Consider the following 21868-nt stretch of genomic DNA (forward strand, 5'->3'; position numbering starts at 1 on the left):
TTAGTACCAGTGGTGTTGAGAAACAGCTGAAGGTGTTAAAACTTATCAAAGCTCCAGGCCCCAATGGAATTCCTGTAAGATTCTATACTGAATTTGTGGCTGAGTTAGCCACTCTTCTATCTATAATCTATCATTGATCCCTTGAACAAAAAATTGTGCCCAGTTCTTGGATAAAAAATGCTGCAGAATGTGTGCAAAATGGTTCACAGAAGGCCGAAGAATACGACAAAATGGGTCAGGTCGCACCACCCAGAGATCAACACCTCATCCAAATGTCATTGCAGGACACATTTGCATCCTCCTCAGCTCTGGCGCAACAGTGGAAGAGTTTAACACATTAACACTTAGAAATAAGGGAAATACGGAAAACACCCTCACGTCACGGGTCAAAGCCGACACGTGGGATTGGACGCTTCTGTCGACCCGAAATATGTCTCATTTTATTGACCTAAGGTAAGAGTGCTGTCTGATTTTGCATTTTTATCTCTTTTTGTCTTCTGAAATTGGTTTCTGGGCAGTGCATCTATAGTAAATAAAACGTTTATTCAGCAAAAATGGGCGGTAAGAATACTGCATGAAGTAAATAGCCATGGTGGTATATCCCGTAGAAGGCTTTACAAGATGGTTAGAATTATTATACTCAGTAGCCAGCAAATTTATTCCTTTATTGTTTCTTGGATGACAGTAAACATCAGTTTTAGCTGAACCGTGATTTACACAATCTTGATACAAGACACTATTTTCATGTACATCTTGCCTCTTAGTCTAAGGTTCAGAATGGAATTACAGTATGTACTCTGATGGGAAAATATTAAACATGCTCCACTCCAACATTAAGTACGAAACTGGTAATCTCTACCACCTCAAAGGAAACTGAAGACCCAACTCATCAGCTGCTCTTTGTACAAATTACCTAAAGATCTAGACTGAAGAATTGTAAAGTTCTGTTAGCTACAATCCAAGCAGCAGTGCTCATAAACCGCCCGGATGGTAGTGTAAGCCTACTATAAATTGGACTCAATATTTACAGATACAGCTGCTCGAAATATTTTCACTGACAACTACAACTGTATCGAATATAAATATTACATTACCTATAACGGATAAATAGCAGCTGTTTTGTAAAACGGAGGCGGAAGCAAGTTTTTTTATTTATCAAGCAGTAGTTTTCTTTCTAGTTTACTTCATTAAATTTAGCCATCATATGCTTGACTTGTATTAAATGAGACGTAGTGGTATTTTAGTATTACTGCAGCAAACCTATTAAGTTTCTATGATTAGCTTGTCTTTTGCTAATGTTTACCGTAAGTCATTCCACACAACGAGGTTAGCTTCCACATTCGTTCTTGATGGAATCTACGGAAAACAACGAATGAATGAATGGATAAATATTTCCTCGATCAGTAGCGAAGTATTTGATGTAACAGTCCATTTATCTTTCTCCTTCTTTTCGCGTGCATCTAACTACGTCAATTGTCGTTGACATTGGAAATGAACATCGAGTAAAATAACTCGACATTCATGAAAAGACAGATAATATAAATATGAAGAAAATTAGAGAAAAATACGTAATGAATCTGATTCATCAGTTTATTAACATATAAATATTGCTCTAATTAAAAGCAATTATTTCTGATTAGCTGTCTATCCGACAAACCGTGAAGTAGGCAATTAAATAATCCCCAATACATTTGTCCGATAGGTCGCATATTGTCGATCATCGTGAAGGTGAGGCACGTTTTCGTTTGAGCAGCTCTGGAAAGTGGTATAGCCTTGTGTTAAGCTCTCTGACCTGCGGCTTTCAAACAGCGCTTGCGCAGAAGCCTGACGGCGTATTCCGGCTAGTTCAACTTCGATAGTTTGTGTATGTTGCAGCGATGTACTCGTGTTAGTCGTGTTTAATGCTTGAAACAGTAGCATGTTGTGTTAACTGTTTACAATGAACGAAAATGTGTTTTCGTAGTATTATATGGTAGTGACAGTGTGAATGCAGAATAATATGTGTGCGAAGACACTCGCGAAACTGAACGAAAAGCATCATTCGAATTTTGTGTAAAATGGGAGACGGTCAGAAAATAGAATTTGATTTATCTGGCGACACTGCTCCCAACAATGCTTTTAGAAGCTCGTTTGCTAGGTCATTTGCGACTGAGTACAGACGTCAGAGTAAGTCACTCGACTATGCGTATTTTGAAGCGATACCGGTAACTGAAGAAGATGAAGACAACTCTCCTTGCAGTGGACCCCGTAGTTTAACAACAGATTTAAATACGTCACAATGTAACTCCAACACAGAACAAAATAAAATTGACCTTTCTTTGCCCGTGTTCGGCTTTCATGACTCTCCATTTGTTAGGCAAGCATTCCCAACAAGAAGACACCAGCATCGTGAAGTCTTCAAGATGTGGAAGGAAAAACAGGTGAATATTGTCAATGTAGATTAATTCCTCTAGGCAATAAAGTAGGTACCAAAATATTTTGGAGTCATTGTTGTGTGTGTGGGTTGTAAAGAATGTACTGCGCGGTAAGTGGAAGGTTCTAATACCTAATCATCGTAAGAGTATTTGCGCCTGGGTATACTGTGTATTAGTTTAATACACAAGCATGTATACGGTAGCCGATAATCACGCGTCTAGTTTCCAACTTAAAAATGCTTGTAAGTTTCGTGGTAGTATGATTTGGGATTGCGTACTCTTCGGTGCTCTCATTGATTCTGTTGATATTGCGCACGCTTCGGTTCTCTCGTCGATTCTATTGCTATTGCGCGCTGCGTGTTATTTACAATAGAATAGCCCTAACAAGATTCATAAAAATGTTTTCTTTATTCTGTGTAGGACGCGCTGAAACTGGACAAGACCGAGGCTTCGAAAGATAACACAACGCAGGCAATTACGAGAGAAGCTGCGAATTCTTCCGAACAGGTCAGTATCGCTGTTTCTCTCGCATTGTCGTCTGCTGACAGCATGTTTACAATGCGTTAAACGTAGGACTAAGACGCCAGCTCACATTTAAACCGATGTAGTTACAGAGCTCGGCCGTAAATAATATTTTGGGCAGCGATGAGCATACTTTGTCTTTGAAATGACTGATAGGAATCGTACTGTTATCTGAATGAAGTTTTCTTAGGACTCCTACCTACAGTACTTGGTTTGCTGGCATAAAATTTGTCGAGTTCGTAGATCATTCTATGTATTCTGCGGTGATCAACTACGCACGAAACATCTGAATGGTAATGTTAAAGGTGACATCGCTCAGCTGTCAGATATTTTAGCTTACTCCACCAACGAACGCACTCTTTGTCGTATAAGCTCTCTTTCGCAGCCAGTGCAACACATTATGGGGACCACCGGCTACTCAGCTGTCATATTCTGCTATTTTACATAGGAGTGCCAATAACCTTAGGCCTATTGCTTTATATTTGCGTGAACGGAGCGAGTTACTGTTACCGGCTGCTCTGATTTCTCAGTGGAGAGTGAGATGTCACATGTTTTCGTATGTCGTGATTACGCTCCTTTGCATAACACTAGGCGTAGGCAGCGGCTACGCTGTTCGCAGTGGCAAATGATATCTGCATCCACATTCTGCATATAACTGTCAAGTGCATAGCAGAGAATACTTCCAATTGTACAACATGTCCGTGCTGCTTTTTTTTCCAGTTCTACTGAATTGTAAAGCACGGGATGTAGTAATGCTTTTGCCGCTGTTAGTAGCCTGTCCGATATTTCAAGAATGAATCGTTCACTTCCTAGAAGATTAAATCAGTGTGTTGGATCGGGGCTTGGATTTCGCGGGCAGTTCTCTCACCAACTGAGCTACATAGGCACGTCAATGAACCGTCCTCACAGCCTCACTTCTGTTACACTTCTCTACTTCCTAAACTCCATCCTGTAGGGGCTTGTACGACTAACTCTAGAAAGATGGGCTACTGTGATGAATTAGCTTAGCCAGCTACAGTAGAGTTCTTCAGTAAAGGCTGGGCTTCAGGTTCGAATTCTGCCCCGCCACGAAGTTTTAATCTGCTAAGAATCGGTTTTCAATTTTTCATCTGCTTTGTCTTCACGGTCCGGGCTCGAAATCTGGCCCGCCACAAAGTTTTAATTTGTTAGGAAAATTTTGCCTAGTTTGCTTCCTAGTCAGTCCGAGAAGAAATGATACGTGGCAGGTGCTGTTTATTCCAACATTCCTCTCTCAATATTATTTCTCGTGTACCATTCTGATTAGAAGGAAACAAGGTTTCCGCATTGTCCCCCTTTTCGTCAGACATTTCAATAAAGTTGAGTCAGGGTTTGTCAATTGTTGAGTCTAAGAAAATTTTCGAAGACGGCACCGCGTAGTGGTTTACACTGTCATATTTCGTTGCCAAGATACATTATCGTCCACATTATATTTCTGAATTAGAATATGAACCGTAAAACACAGCAGTGACAGCGCTGGTGGCTGGGGAGACCCGATGAAGGAAGGATAGATCTGTAATTAGCGAGTTCCGTAGTAAACAGCGGTGGAAACACGCTGAGCAGTTCTTGTCTCAGTCTTCACAAAAAGTGATGTATTTTGATATGGCTATCTCGAGCGCTGCTTGGAGAATTTGAGTCGTTCTTAACTATTCTTATCGTGTTGCGCAGAGTCGAATGCAGTTTCTGCTTTTCTGAGCGCGATTTGTGATTTTGATTGGAATGACGCGTCGGTGTAGTACAGAATCATCCTTTAGAGAGGAAACTTGTGATGCTTTCGTTCTTAGTAACTTGTCTCCATAGTGCCTGCAAGATAGCTCAATGTATTCGGCCAGGGAACTGGCCACCTGCAATAAATTTGGCCGTGGTGGTTCCGCAGCCTTGTGCGGCTGCGATGTATTCGGAGGTATCCAGTTCGAATGCTGATGTGGAAGAAATTTTGTACGTATGTGTTCGGCAGTAAGCAGATGAGCGATAACGTCCTACAGTTCCATACTTTGCACTTGTTTGCTAGGCTAAATACCAAGCCTCTCCGCAGTCTTTTATCTAGCGTGAGGGCGTGTAATACTGTTGTTGGTGATCCATCTGTCAGTTGTTTACTTCTAGGCGAGCCACCTCCTTGGTGCTATTAGGGAAATTGGTCATACGTCAGCTCCGTGTATGGAACGTGCCCATAGTCATCTCAAAACTGGAAACGTTGACTACGTTGTTTTTGACAATTCAGAGTATGCAGTAGTTTAATTTGTACCCTGGCACGAAGTTACATAGACAGGTTCCGAGATAAAACAAATTTCCACGTACACACCATACTGAAGGGAGAAAACGAGGATACCCAGAGGTAGTATGCCATAAGAATCTTTTTGGCAATACAGTAAGAACCGCCGTTGGTGCAAGTTTAAGATACTCGCAGTTCACTCCATATTAGTTACAATAATCACATACATTATGTACATTTTTCCATGTGTCATGGCATTATACTTCTGTGAAGAAAATTTTGACACCTGGTAAACCAATACCAAGCTTCTGAAGAAGACGGGTTGCTTGGGTAGCTCAGTCGGTAGAGCAATTGCCCGCGAAAGGCAAAGGTCCCGAGTTTGAGTCTCGGTCTGGCACACAGTTTTAATCTGCCAGCGAGTTTCATATCAGCGCACACTCCGCTGCAGAGTGAAAATCTCATTCTGGAGGTATACTGATATTTTTGACGCGCTAACCGCTCAAATGCTATCTACTCGAAACGCTTGCATCAGGCTGCGAGTTCTTCATTAATCAGACTATTTTAGCTACGGAGCTCATAATTTAGAATAATTTTTATTTTCTATATGCGAAATATCAGGCTGGGCTTCAGGATGTGAGAGGATACCAGTTCCGGCACTGACCTTGAAAAGTACGACAGTCTTGGTTGAAATCAACAACTTAATTTTGTTGTATTGCTGGGGCAGTAGTGTCCCTCTATAGAATTTTTTTTATTATGTACCGAAGTATGCCTACATTAACTGATTCGATAAATGGGGAAGACAGTAAAGTTGCAATATCTCAGTTCACGTAACACCATCATTCCCCCGCCGTTTTTTTTCTTTTTTTTTTTTTTAAGAAGAAAAAAAGCAAATGTGCCGAAAGACATTGCGTAATGTAGCTCATGTGTAGAGTTGTCGTTAGTAACATCCTTTCCATATCTGATAAATGTTTCTTTTTAAGTCACTAAAATCGCGAAGTAAATTCTGAAATGTACTGCGTAATAGTTATCTAGGATGACCGTTCCTAATTACGTACTTAAACCATATCCTGAAGTATGACATTTATCATGGAGGAGAGAAAGGGAGAACAGGAGACGAATGTCAGATTTCGTCTCCGTCAACGTAAGTATTACTTTATTGTTATCACCTGAGGACAGGTAAGGTGAAACTGTTTTCATAGCAGCGGAAATGTTGGGTTGTTTGGGGGAAGAGACCAAACTGCGAGGTCATCGGTCTCATCGGATTAGGAAAGGACAGGGAAGGAAGTCGGCCGTGCCCTTTCAAAGGAACCATCCCGGCGTTTGCCTGGAGCGATTTAGGGAACTCACGGAAAACCTAAATCAGGACGGCCGGACGCGGGATTGAACCGTCGTCCTCCCGAATGAGAGTCCAGTGTGCTTCGATGTTGAAGGGAAAAGTACGTTTTGTTTTAATAGGTACACGAGAAATGTAACCATGCTGGAGACGCTGCTTGTTCTTTAAAATACATAGCATTGCGAGTGAAATGACTTGGGGAAATGCCTCGGACACAATTCTGAGCTGCACGACAGTGCAGTCGTTGACGCAGTAAAATTTAGTCGTGGCAGCAGAAAGCAGCCGTAAAACGAAGTATGAATTGCTAGGTTTCTATTTTAAAAGGAACAACTTGGTTTGCAGATTAGGGAGGAAGAACGACAGAGTAGCGTAAATCAGTCGTTTCCCGTATGTCGAAAATTATTTTCGTAGTTTGGTTATTTGTTAATTATATATCGTTTCAGTAGTTACGAAGAAAAGTCGAAGTTTTGTCGGAGCTGTCTTCAGAGACTGTTTAATCTTTCAGTAACGCCTTTCACTACTCTAGAGCATACCGCATTGCCTCTGTCAATCAGATGGTAGGGTGCTACCGTCAACGACGTGTGCAGAGACTCTTGCCGTCACCGAGCCAGCTGGCTCTCGCATTTGGGAGAAGCAGTGTTCAAATCCCCGTCCTGATTTAGATTTTCTTAGGTCTCGGTAAATCGATAAAGGCGAATGCCGGGATGATTTCTTTGAAAAGAATAGGTCTTGAACCTTTCCCCATCTTCGCCATCTACCGGACTTTAAAGCTTAATCTTCCTCCCGTACTTCGCTTGCAATAACGATCCATTCTGAATGTGTTTTTCGATTGCTGTCATACTTGCGTAATTTCGTGATATTTCGACTCACAATCAGAGAATAAATTGGTGTTCCTAGTACATAGGTTAGTACAGGTCATTGGATGATGACATAGTTAGATTATTCCATATATTATGTGGTTTGGTTGCAAAGCCAGTTGTGACACGACGGTAATTCGAAGGTGTGAGCAACGCGGACCAACGTAATAAAAAAATTCCTTTGGTATTAACGTCATAACTGTAACTCATTTATGAGTTTGAAGATAAGGATATATTTAGCGCCCTTTGAAAAGGGAATTTTTATTTCACTTATGGGGTCTCATTGGAATGTCTGGAGATCTGGTCTTTCTTGCCGCTATACTACTGTCCTCAGTCACCAAAAAGATCTATGGAGTTTCAAACTGGCTTTCGATGTCTCAGCGTGTTCCTTATGTTGATCACAGTTCAAATATTTCGGAGCCCATTTCGCTGAAAGCTTGTGCATGTCTAGGATTGTGTTGATAATGAAACCATCACGCTCCTGGGAGACGTTCAGATCTCAGCTGTCATTTTTGTGGATATTCGTCAGTCCTGAAGAATCAGCTCATGGACAGCGTTCGATGTTGCAGTGTCCGTTGCAGTTTCAGGGTGATAATTGCGCGGCTCGTGTTCAGCAATGAAATGGCCAGTCATGAAACGAGGTTATCAGTTTTCTCAGGACTGTAGGAAGCATACTCTTCTCTGTTTGTAATATTTAAGTGTGAGTGTCGCTTGTAGATTTTCCCTGAAGAAACAAAAACTTCAATACGGCCTGTAACTCCAGTGACCAGAAACTTGACTGTGGCTCTTCCATCTCGGCTATTATTTGCAACAGAACAAATTTTATGAATATTGAACACTTAATGTTTACACAATTACATGTTAAGATTTCTAACTTTAAAATTAGACCTAATTTACTTTTTTATTTCAACCATAAGGCAAGAAAGCCAGGAACTTTTCAGCACCACTTTGTAGTCATCTTCCTCTTCTCTGACCTTCATCCTCCAGTACCAGGATACTTACGTCATTTACAAATGGTTCAAATGGCTCTGAGCACTATGGGACTCAACTGCTGAGGTCATTAGTCCCCTAGAACTTAGAACTAGTTAAACCTAACTAACCTAAGGACATCACAAACATCCATGCCCGAGGCAGGATTCGAACCTGCGACAGTAGCGGTCTTGCGGTTCCAGACTGCAGCGCCTTTAACCGCACGGCCACTTCGGCCGGCGTCATTTACACTGACTGCTCTAAAACCATTGGTGGGAAGGGAAATGCTTTTACAACTCCCTCCGACTATGAACAATATTCGTTGCCAGTAACATACTGTGTTACTATGGCGGAGCTGACAACCATTAGCAGAGCCCTACATTGAACAAGCCTTCCTTGACCGCACTCTCATTTGCAGTGACACAGTGAGCTGTTGATCCCTGTGTCCTGTGATATCTGCTATTCATGACCTTCCCTCTGACATTTGTGCTGCCTGCTTAGTTGTCTTCCTGTGGGTACCATGTCGTGTGGGTATCTCAAGGAATGAGCTGGCTGACCATTTAGCTGGAGAAGCGATTACTCGCCCTATATTCGCTGTGACGACGCCTGACCTATTAAGGGGAACCCTACAATTCTGCACCCGACAACGGAGGTCGAGAAATTCGCATCCTGTACTGTCGCAAAGTCGTCTGAGCCTTTGGTTTAGACGTTCCACTCTGCTCCAAACCAGAATACCGCGATCAACCCTGGGTACGATGCTACACACACACCTTAGCCTGGATCCTGCATGCGTTGCTAGTTGCCTTCACCAAATCACCCAGCAGCCGAAAGGAGCCGAGGTTAGCCTCAGAACTCGAGCGCCAGGTATCATTCGTGTCGACATATGCCACTACATACAGCCGGTTGCACCCAGTGCGCTCGATAGCCCCCGGCAGGGCCGCCTCCACATCACGGATGAGAACTCCCGGCAAAGATACCGAATGCACGCTGGAATTATTTTCCGCCTTTCCTGCTATCTCCCTGAGGGGCTCCATCACCCGCCTAACATTATAGTTCCCAATGAAAAGCATACCCACCCTCTGTACTTGGTCCGGACTGGGCAGGAAAATAGACTGCTGGCCCAACAGGAAAGACATCCAGTGCTGTCTCAGAGTTACCATCAACACTGGTAGCAGCTCCTACTTGTTGCTAAGACGCAGGGAGCCAGCCACACGGCCTGCTCCCTCTTTCGCCTTCTGCCCAGTGACTCGCGAACCCACCACTGTCTGCCACCTACTCTGGAGTGAGGTCGGACCGGTCAGATGTTGCGTATGCATTTCGGAAATGTTTTTGTTCGTTGACAGTCTATTAGTGTTACTGTAAGTACTTACATAGTGCTTCTGAAATTTTGGTTAATGGAACACTTGTAAGTGGTGCGAGGGAGAGCCACACTATATGAAATTAAAAGATGCTTAAGTGCAGCTGTGCGAGCGGTATGTCTTATTAAACATTTGAACAGGTCTGAGCATTAGCTAGAAGCTTGTCGACGGTAGCCAACACAGCTTCCAGCTGTTTACGGACCACAGCCAAGTCTCCTCGTGTGCGTTCACAAGCATAGTTCCTAGCCATATCGTACTGTGTATAAAATTGATATGTCTCAAATGGCGCTACTGAGTTTGAGATGTATACAAAATATACCGAAGGGGAATAAAGTAACACTAAAAATTACTGTGTAGGTCACGCGTGAAGGTTATAATGCACAGATAGTACTGGGAACAGAAAGCTGGTTGGAACCAGACGTCAATGACAACGAAATCCTAAGTTAAGATTGGAATGTTCATTGTAAGGATAGGTTAGTCACCAGTGGTGACTTTACACGTAATATTATCTCTTTCGAAGTTAAAAACTACAATAATGCTTCTAGTTGTTTCACAAATTCAAAATTACCAGACGGAGTTATGTACATCGTTATTACTGGTATGAACCTCCCATGAATTTCTATTTCTACGGCACAAACTTGAAATGCTAATAACTGCAAAATCTATAAATGCCATTGTTTTTCTGTTTATGTTTCTTCTTAACATAAATGACAATCCCGGATTCAATTTTACATTTCAGAGAGGTTTGTTCTCCCCAAATAACGTAGAGTTCTAACTGTACGCGACAATAGCGAAATTAATAATAATAATCTACATAGATACTCCGCAAGCCACCTTAAGGTGCGTGGTGGAGGGTACCCTGTACAACTACTTGTCATTTCCCCTCCTGTTCACTCGCAAATAGGGCGAGGGAAAAGCGATTGTCTGTACGCCCCCGTATGAGCCCTAATTTCTCGTGTCTTCGCGGCCTTTCCACGCGATGTATATTGCTGGCAGCAGAATAGTTCGGGAGTCAGCTTCAAATGCCGATTCTCTAAATTTCCATAAAAGTATTTCCTGACAAGGATGTCGCCTTCTCTCCAGGGATTCCCATTGGAGTTCCCGAAACATCTCCGTAACACTCGCGTTTTGTTCGAACATACCGGTAACAAACCTAGCAGCCCTCCTCTGAATTCCTTCGATGTCTTCCTTCAGTCCGACCTGGTTCGGATCCCAAACACTCGAGCAGTAAACACAACAAATTTTAGAGAAGAGGAATGATCCACAGGTAGGGAGCAATGTCGTCAAGCCGCGAGCGATTCATCAGACTGCGTGGGAATGCCCAGCGATGGATCTGTGGGCAGTTTCTGATATATATATATATATATATATATATATATATATATATATATATATATATATATATATATATATATATATATATATATATATATATATATATATACAGGATGGACCAAAGTCCGGAAACACCCTCATAAAATTCAAATGGAGTAGCAAACAAGGAAACAGAGTCCCTACACACGAGGAACGGGAAGGGGGAAACTTTATAGGCTGTGCCACCAGCATGGCGGCCATCTTGAAAGCCGCCATCTTGGATTCAACTCCAAAATTTCATATGGGAATGTGGTCATGTGACATATCAAACAGATAGAGAATTTCACCAGAAAAACAATGCCGTTCTTATTTTAAACATAGCTTTATTCATTCTCGGGTTATAGCCAGTTACATGTGGCAGCAGTGGGACACTAGGCAGCATGTGTGTTATGTGCCGAAGAGACATTATGCCGATGTTACACAGTCCCGAGAGACCACCAGCATTCATAGGAATGGCTCGATATGTTTTCCATTATGTTGGACTGTTAATGCTATCCTCTGAACCCATTCCTGATGAACTTCGACCAACACATCAGGCTGAATTTGACCACACGCATCAACAATGCGCTGCTTTAGATGATGCAAATCCCGTATTTTCACAGAATAAACCAGTGCTTTGACATGAACCCAAAGATAAAAATCCAAAGGAGTCAAATCTGGTGAACGTGGTGGCCACTCCACCTTTGAGGGAACTGCACATCCAGGTATGCTCGCACATTGTGCTCATAATGTGGTGGGTCTCCATCATGCTGGAAGAATTCCGGAAATGTCCCGTCCTCCGTTAACAACGAGGGAAACACTTCTTCATCCAATAACCTCAGACAACCGTTGGCTGTTAGCGTACCATCAATAAAAAGAAAGGTCCAACGACTTTGGTACCCCACACACCACACCAGACCATCACTTTTTATGTGTCGACCGTTTTGGAAGCATCAGTCCAGTGCGAATTTGTGTCGGACCAGTATCTGTGATTCTGCTTGTTCACTTCACCATTGATAAAGAAATTGGCTTCATCACTGAACAGCACCTGATAGGGGAAACGTGGGTTAACTGCAGCTGCTGTGTCACCCATTATGCGAACTGTACCCGACGCTCCGGGTCATCCTCGTTCAGGTGTTGGAGCAGCTGAATTTTGTACGGGTGCCATTTGTGCTGTGATAAAATTCGCAGTATGGAGGTACGGCTAACCCCACATTCTTGTGACAGGCGACGAGTACTCCGTTGCGGACTCTTGCTAAATGATGCCACCACGCTCACTGTTGTTGCTTCATCGGTGGCGGATTTTGGTCTTCCAGCCTTAGGTTTATCTGCGACAGAACCTGTTGCTCGGAATTTCGTCAAAAGCTTGGCAACTGTGCTGTGAGTGATGGGCTGTCTGGTTGAGCGATGACTGTTAAAATCTTCAGCAGTGACCTGTGTGCTTCTTTAACCTGATATTAAGATGGTTTCAATGCGTTCTTCGTGTGTTAAGGACATTTTGTAACCTGTAAATAAGGAAACAATGATTAAAACGTTAGCATGAGTAAATGATACCTAACAGTTAAACACATGTAACATATCAGGCATGGGATAGTCACTTTGCACCGTTTCAGACTCCATTTTATGACTTCTCAGTACGTAATACTCACGCTGCCGAGCATCCCACTGCTGTCGCAAGTAATTGGCTATAACCCGAGAATGAATAAAGCTATGCTTAAAATAACAACGGCATTGTTGTTCTGGTGAAATTCTCTATCTGTTTGATATGTCACATGACCACATTCCCATTTGAAATTTTGGAGTTGAATCCAAGATGGCCGCCATGCTGGTGGCATAAGCTATAAAGTTTCCCCCTTCCCGTTCCTCGTGTGTACGGACTCTGTTTCCTTGTTCGCTACTCCATTTGGATTTTATCAGGGTGTTTCCGGACTTTTGCACCACCATATATATTCCTGAAAGTTTGGCCGTACCTTTTTGTAACACCCTATATATATATATATATATATATATATATATACTTTCAGGAAACATTCCTCACACACAAAGAAAGAAAATATGTTATGTGGACATGTGTCCGGAAACGCTTACTTTCCATGTTAGAGCTCATTTTATTACTTCTCTTCAAATCACATTAATCATGGAATGGAAACACACAGCAACAGAACGTACCAGGACTTCAAACACTTCGTTACAGGAAATGTTCAAAATTCCTCCGTTAGCGAGGATACATGCATCCAGCCTCCGTCGCATCGAATCCCTGATGCGCTGATGCAGCCCTGGAGAATGGCGTATTGTATCACAGCCGTCCACAATACGAGCACGAAGAGTCTCTACATTTGGTACCGGGGTTGCGTAGACAAGAGCTTTCAAATGCCCCCATAAATGAAAGTCAAGAGGGTTGAGGTCAGGAGAGCGTGGAGGCCATGGAATTGGTCCGCCTCTACCAATCCATCGGTCACCGAATCTGTTGTTGATAAGCGTACGAACACCTCGACTGAAATGTGCAGGAGCTCCATCGTGCATGAACCACATGTTGTGTCGTACTTGTAAAGGCACATGTTCTAGCAGCACAGATGATTGAAGCGATTTCATAAATTCACTGTAGCTCCATTCATTGACATATGGTCACGACACACTACAGATACGTAGAAAAACTCATAAAGTTTTGTTCGGCTGAAGCCGCACTTCAGGTTTCTGCTGTCAGAGCGCTCGAGAGCGCAGTGAGACAAAATGGCGACAGGACCCGAGAAAGCGTATGTCGTGCTTGAAATGCACTTACATCAGTCTGTCATAACAGTGCAACGACACTTCAGGACGAAGTTCAACAAAGATCCACCAACTGCTAACTCCATTCGGCGATGGTATGCGCAGTTTAAAGCTTCTGGAAGCCTCTGTAAGGGGAAATCAACGGTTCGGCCTGCAGTGAGCGAAGAAACGGTTGAACGCGTGCGGACAAGTTTCACGCGTAGCCCGCGGAAAATTGGCTCATGCCAGAACTGGAGACCGACAGCGCCGACTTCATCTTTCAACAGGATGGTGCTCCACCGCACTTCCATCATGATGTTCGGCATTTCTTAAGCAGGAGATTGGAAAACCGATGTTAACCCCATGCGATTTCTTTCTGTGGGGTTATGTGAAAGATTCAGTGTTTAAACCTCCTCTACCAAGAAACGTGCCAGAACTGTGAGCTCGCATCAACGATGCTTTCGAACTCATTGATGGGGACATGCTGCGCCGAGTGTGGAAGGAACTTGATTATCGGCTTGATGTCTGCCGAATCACTAAAGGGGCACGTATCGAACATTTGTGAATGCCTAAAAAAACTTTTGAGTTTTTGTATGTGTGTGCAAAGCATTGTGAAAATATCTCAAATAATAAAGTTATTGTAGAGCTGTGAAATCGCTTCAATCATTTGTAGTAACCCTGTAAATATATTCAGCACTAACCACGAGCAGCAGCCATAACAACAGTACTTTACTATGTATACTTCTCTTAAATCATTCTGATCTACTTATGTTTTATGTTTTAAGCTTGGTGTTTTAGCCATTTATTTTTAATAATTGTTTTGTTTTTGTAATTTAACCCTTGTTCATGCGCCTCTCTTAACCTTCCGTCTAGCTCTGCGTCCTTCCGGTGCTCTAGTCTTGGGGGAGGGGGAGAGGTGTAGCGGTTTGCACGCCCTGTCGCATCTATTGTTAGTTTTCTTTGTAGAACTGCAGTTCCGTTAGAGCTGCCGGCGCCCCTGGATATTTAATGAAGCGGGACAGCTTCACTCGCGCATTCATGAGGCTCCCAGCGACGTCATTGTTAGCTGCGTGCTCCCTGAAATCGTGATGATCTCTGCCGCAGCAGAACAATCACTCTTTGTTCGCCGCAAACGTCTCCATCGTTTACAAAGGGTTTGTGCCTCACGTTGCTGTCTTCAGGATAGCTTATTTGGAGGCAGAACCTGTGCTAACTTTGCGTTTATCCGACGTCTGCTACAACAGCAATTGCACTCCGTAGGCCTACATTTGGATGGCAGTGTGATCTTAGCTCCTATTACCTCCCTAATCGTCTTCAGAACGTATATTATTGTTGATTTTTTTTCTTTTCTACCCAGCACCATGGTGACAGTGCTCGCTGATTACAAAGCTAGCGTAATAATTATGTAGCTACCGCCTCAAGGTGGACCAGGACAGGGGTTATTCATGTCTCAGTCGAATGAAAATCCTGAATACACCTGTACGGACAATCTAAAATGCAACCATCTTGTAAAATTCCGATAGCTCTAACTGTTGTGGCCAACCTGATACTGAGACAGAAACCAATTCATCTTAGATACCTAGAAGATCCCCATCATTCATTTTATTTCCATATGTAGACGCTGTTTTGGAAGTCCTATTAAACTACAGCATCATTCAGAGTAACACAAAAAATTAACAATCTGTAGGTCGGATAGTACAGACGATACCGCCCTCGTCACAGGAATGAAGCTGAAAAAGTAAGTAAAAATGAAAGAAAGAAATTAAATTGCCATTACTTCTCAGACATCTAAATGGGTAAGTTGTGTGGTGCAAATGTTTGTAGGTACATTTCGTCTTCATTTGATTTCGGCCATTTGGGGACAACGCAAAATAACTCATCGAATTACTTCTGCAACGTTTTGTTTTCATATTCGCTTTCCAATAGCATTTCGATCTTCCAGTATTTTTTTTCTTTTTCAGCTTTTTTTGTGAATACTAGACCGCAAATTGAAAAATCCCAAGTTCAATCCATAGCGGTCTCTTTTCGAATAAGTATCTCTTCTTTCGTTTCTGGTAATTTAAGACGAGAAATGCCCAGTTGCATAGTGGTTTGGAGTCCATATTATCCTGTAGGTTTGCCTATAATTTTCTGCGTAACTCTGTACTAAATATGGAGGAAGGCAAGTCCATACACCCTCCGATAGGACTTGCGAGACTAGAACTCCTGGAAGATAGGATCTTGCGGAGACATGGCTTAGCCGTAGCCTGGTAGCCTGGTGGATGTTTCCGGAATGAAATTTTCACTCTGCAGTAGTGTGCGCTGGCATGAATCTTCCTGGCAGATTCCTGTGGTGTACTGGGACTCGATTTTTCGTGGACAAATGCTCTACCGACTCAGCTACCTAAACAGACTCACGACAACTTTGAGATTCATTCTGTAAACATCTCCTATGTCTCCATCATGTCCTGTCTTTCAGGAGTACTAATCTCGCAAGTTTCGTAGGAGAACTTCTGTGAAGTCTGGAAGGAGACGAGGTACTGGCGGAAGTAAGGACGGGTCGCGAATCGTGCTTCGGTAACTCAGTCGGTAGAGCACTTGACCGTGAAAGGGGCAGGTTCCGATTTCGAGTCTCGGTCCGGCACACAGCTTTAATCCGTCAGGACGTTTCATTTCTGTCATGTCTGTTCATTCCTTGTACCCATAAGTTGCTATTTTCAGCCTGACAAGATTTATTTGGTAGGTCTACTGTTGTCTATCGTCATTGCGTTTGCCCTTTTTTCGGTGTCGCAAAGGAAATCGATGACGTAAATACACTGAAGTGCCTAGTATGTATTGAGAACACTTTTATGTTATCTGTAGTCATTTTGTATCAACTTCATTTCGCCCTCTTACACGTTTTAAATTTTTGCCTAATCCATTATTTTGTGCAGTTTCGTGTAAGTGTTGAAATCAAATTTTTTATCGCCATCTTATTGTTTATGCGTCTCCTACAATGGCAAGGAAAATTTTCTCTCCACAACGATATTTTTAGCGAAACTTTATCAGGTTAACTTGTGAAAGATCGGCTTGCCTAAGCAAGCATGTAATTCCCACTTGTACGACCCAGAAAATCTTTTTAAATTAAGATTAATAGCCGCTCCAGGCTCCCTAGACCGTCGCCCGTCCTTGAATAAACTTATTCTGCGAAAACATTTTCTATTTTCAAAGTTCCATGTTTTTGCACACGCCTGCGCGAAAACCGCATTGCTCTCGTAGCTGTACTTTTGTAGTTTTTATTGTTGATTGTTTTGCCGGATCTAATACTTGGAGATTCATTTTCATAGCATACTGAATGCATTGCAGAGTTCAAATTAATTCTTGGTTGAATGACATTTGCGTTTTAGCAATGGGATTTAGGTTAATTAATTCAGTGCCAAAGGAAACAACGAAAACATATTGAATTCACAGAGAAATTTTTGTTACAGAATAAAATGGAAGCGTTGTGTACATGGTTTCCAAAAAATGTCAAAAGTTGAGGTTTTATGTGAAATAAACATGTCACCGACTGGGAGGAGGAAGGGGAGTTCGGTATCGAGGAGGGACATATTTGACAAGGATAGATGGAGAAGTCTGTCACTGAACCAGGTGATGTGTTTTGGCCTTGGACGGGAGACGTAAATCACCTAAGTTTCCTCTGCGAGATCAGTCTCTAGCGTCCCTTAGTAGTGACAAAGAGCTCTTCAGAGAGATGTTCGAACTCGTCCTGCTTTACTGCCAACTTGTTTTGGTAGCGAGGTATCTTATCTTCTTCGAAAAGCCATCTACCAAGTTAAGGTATGCTAGCCCGAGCTTACTGCGAAACACTTAGTAGACTTGATTAATGACTGACTGAAACTACTGAATTAGTCGGTGGTGTGCCGTAAAGGAGACAGATTTAAACTTAGTTAACTCATCGTTATTTAGCCTTTTCTTTGGTCTTTCCAAGACAATATATGGATGATTCTGTCACCAGGGTAATGCCTGAATATTTCTTCAGGCTTTTTCAACGGGGTAGGGATTTCTTTATAGTCACCATACCAATCCACGTTTCTAGCATTTGTACACTTAGATAAAGCTTTTGACAATGTTGGCTGGAATACTGTCTTTCAAATTCTGAGGGCGGCAGGGGTAAAATATAGGGAGCGAAAGGCTATTGACAATTTGTACAGAAACCAGATGGGAGTTATAAGAGTCGAGGGACATGAAAGGGAAGCAGTGGTTGGGAAAGGAGTGATGCAGGGTTGTAGCCTCTCCCCGATTTTATTCAATCTGTATATTGAGCAAGCAGTGAAGGAAATGAAAAATTCGGAGTAGGTATTAAAATCCACTGAGAAGAAATAAAAACTTGAGGTTCGCTGATGAAATTGTAATTCTGTCGGGGACAGCAAAGGACTTGGAAGAGCAGTTGAACGGAATGGACAGTGTCTTGAAAGGAGGGTATAAGATGAACATCAACAAAAGCAAAACGAGGATAATGGAATGTAGTGGAATTAAGTCGGGTGAAGCTGAAGGTATTAGATTAGGAAATGAGACACTGAAAGTAGTAAATGAGTTTTGCTATTTGGGGAGCAAAATAACTTATGATGGTCGAAGTAGAGAGGATATAAAATGTAGACTGGCAAAGGCAAGGAGAGTGTTTCTGAAGAAGAGAAATTTGTTAACATCGAGTATAGATTTTAGTGTTAGGAAGTCGTCTCTGAAAGTATTTGTATGGAGTGTAGCCATGTATGGAAGTGAAACGTGGACGATAAATAGTTTGGACAAGAAGAGAATAGAAGCTTTCGAAATGTGGTGCTACAGAAGTATGCTGAAGATTAAATGGGTAGATCACACAACTAATGAGGAGGTATTGAATAGAATTGGGGAGAAGAGGAGCTTGTGGCACAACTTGACTAGAAGAAGGGATCGGTTGGTAGGACATGTTCTGAGACATCGAGGGATCACCAATTTAGTATTGGAGGCCAGCGTGGAGGGTAAAAATCGTAGAGGAAAACCAAAAGATGAATAACCTAAACAGATACAGAAGGATGTAAGTTGCAGTAGGTACTGGGAGATGAAGAAGCTTGCACAGGATAGAGTAGCATTGGGAGCTGCATCAAACCAGTCTCAGGACTGAAGACCACAACAACAACAACAACAACAACAACCAATCCACCCATTGCCGTCGAGGGGGTGTTAGACATTAACAACAACCACAGCATCAGAAACAATTGGGAGGACGAATTTCGTTGGATAATAGTTTTACTGTAAAGCGTATTTTAGTACGAGTGCTAACTATTCAATTTTGGTGTTCTAAAGGCAGTAAGGGAGATCCTGCCTACTATTGACCACAAACTGCCAAAACCTGAGTGACGCATACCCACCGTTTTCGTTTTTTCCTGACGCATTCTCGTTTCCGCCGGCGGCGTTGCCGAGGCGTGTCGTCGGATAAGGCTCTATCTGCCTGCGGGCAGGGGAGGGCACTTCCCGCAGTCGTCTGCCGGCGGCAGGTGGAGAATTGTTAACGAGCCGAGCCGCTGTCTCCGCCACGTGGGCTCTGCACGCACGGTGCGTCGTCGTCGTCGAGTGCGATTCGAGAGAAAAGCCATTGTTCCTGCCAGTTTTGTGTGGATGCTGCCCTTGTGATGTTATTGGAACAGTACGAAGCTGCGGGGAGTGGCAGAATAGACTTCTTAGATTTGAAGGATAACAAAACGCATCATCATTATTTAAGACTGATTATGCCTTTCAGCGTTCGGTCTGGAGCATAGTCCCCCTTATAAAATTCCTCCATGATCCCCTATTCAGTGCTAACATTGATGTTAGCCTATTACTTCAAAATCATTCTTAACCGAATCCAGGTACCTTCTCCTCGGTTTGCCCCGACTCCTCCTACCCTCTACTGCTGAACCCATTAGTCTCTTGGGTAACCTTCCTTCTCCCATGCGTGTAACACGCCCCCACCAGCTAAGCCTGTTCGCCCTGACTGCTACATCTATAGAGTTCATTCCCAGTTTTTCTTTGATTTCCTCATTGTGGACACCCTCCTGCCATTGTTCCCATCTACTAGTACCTGCAATCACCCTAGCTACTTTCATATCCGTAACCTCAACCTTGTTGATAAGGTAACCTGAATCCACCCAGCTTTCGCTCCCATACAACAAAGCTGGTCGAAAGATTGAACGGTGCACAGATAACTTAGTCTTGGTACTGACTTCCTTCTTGCAGAAGAGAGTAGATCGTAGCTGAGCGCTCACTGCATTAGCTTTGCTACACCTCGCTTCCAGTTCTTTCACTATGTTGCCATCCTGTGAGAATATGCATCCTAAGTACTTGAAACCGTCCACCTGTTCTAACTTTGTTCCTCCTATTTGGCGCTCAATCCGTTTATATCTCTTTCCCACTGACATTACTTTTGTTTTGGAGATGCTAATCTTCATACCATAGTCCTTACATTTCTGATCTAGCTCTGAAATATTACTTTGCAAACTTTCAATCGAATCTGCCATCACAACTAAGTCATCTGCATATGCGAGACTGCTTATTTTGTGTTCACATATCTTAATCTCACCCAGCCAGTTTATTGTTTTCAACATATGATACATAAACAATATGAACAACAGTGGAGACAGGTTGCAGCCTTGTCTTACGCCTAAAACTACTCTGAACCATGAACTCAATTTACCGTCAACTTTAACTGCTGCCTGACTGTAAAGACCTTTAATTGCTTGCAAAAGTTTGCCTCCTATTCCATAATCTCGTAGAACAGACAATAACTTCCTTCTAGGAACCCGGTCATATGCCTTTTCTAGATCTATAAAGCATAGATACAATTCCCTGTTCCACTCGCAACTCTTCTCCATTATTTGCCGTAAGCTAAAGATCTGGTCCTGACAACCTCTAAGAGGCCTAAACCCACTCTGATTTTCATCCAATTTGTCCTCAACTTAAACTCGCACTTCCTTTCAACAATACCCGAGAAGATTTTACCCACAACGCTGATTAAAGAGATATCTCTGTAGTTGTTACAATCTTTTCTGTTTCCATTTTTAAAGATTGGTGTGATTACTGCTTGATAAAACGCAACAAGAGCTAAAAAAACTTTTGGGCTAAGCACATGAACTCATTGGACAAAGAATTAACAATGATCACTACATTACTTTCACACTCGGCATATCACTGTGTAGTGTATGGCGGAGAGTACTTCGAACAAATGCAGTATGGTCCAAAATAGTATCCCCCACATACAAATTTTACTTTGCATTTCATTGGTTTGCGTTTTCTTTTAAGTAAAAATTGTACAGAACATAATACTACATCGTCTCGTCCTCTGCTTTTTACGATTTACATAAACGATCTGGTAGATGGTATTGACAGCGGCCTTAGACTGTTTGCCGTTGGTGTTGTAGTCTACAGGAAAGTAGTATCACACGAAAGTTGTGAACAAATCGTTGAAGATTTGCTGAAAATAAATGCGTGGTGTAATGACTGGCAGTTATCTCCCAATATTAGTAAGTGTAATCTACTGCGTATAACAAGGCGAAAATCCCCATTAATATATGAGTACAAAATAAATGATCAGTCTTTGGAAGCGGTAACCTCAGTCAAGTATCTGGGTGTGACTGTTCGAAATGATCTCAAATGGAATGATCAGATTACACAAGTAACGGGTAAGGCGAACTCTAGATTGCGGTTTATTGGTAGAATCCTGAAGATATGCAGTCCTTCAACAAAGGAAATGGCTTACAATACGTTAGTTCGTCCAGTCTTAGTGTATTGTTCGTTTGTATGGGTACCTTACCAGTTGGGTCTGATTCAAGAGATTGAGAAGGTCCAAAGAAGAGCGGCAAGATTCGTGATTGGTACATTTAGCCATCGCGAGAGCGTTACAAATCTCATAGAAAGTTTGAACTGGGACACACTTGCAGATAGACGACGCGCTAAACAGAAGGGGCTGCTCTCTAAATTCCGAAAACCAATCTTAACCGAGGATGTAGAGCATATATTATTACCACTAACTTTCAAATCGCGTAATGATCATCATTCAAAAATAAGAGCTCGTACTGAGGCGTTCAGACAGTCGTTTTTACCTCGCGCGATCCGCGAGT

At 42.5% G+C, this 21868-nt stretch overlaps 1 protein-coding gene across 1 annotated transcript in view; it reads left to right on the top strand.

The window, feature by feature from the left end:
• The first annotated feature begins 1823 nt into the window (after window positions 1–1823).
• LOC126188215 (uncharacterized) overlaps window positions 1824–21868 on the top strand; it is a 434258-nt gene continuing 414213 nt past the window's right edge. The window contains exons 1-2 of the mRNA XM_049929768.1: window positions 1824–2420; window positions 2835–2921. Coding sequence (XP_049785725.1) covers window positions 2058–2420; window positions 2835–2921 — 450 coding nt within the window. The 5' untranslated portion in view covers window positions 1824–2057. The remainder of the gene's footprint in view (window positions 2421–2834; window positions 2922–21868) is intronic.

The sequence above is a fragment of the Schistocerca cancellata genome, chromosome 5, assembly GCF_023864275.1.
Source record: "Schistocerca cancellata isolate TAMUIC-IGC-003103 chromosome 5, iqSchCanc2.1, whole genome shotgun sequence".
Taxonomy (NCBI): domain Eukaryota; kingdom Metazoa; phylum Arthropoda; class Insecta; order Orthoptera; family Acrididae; genus Schistocerca; species Schistocerca cancellata.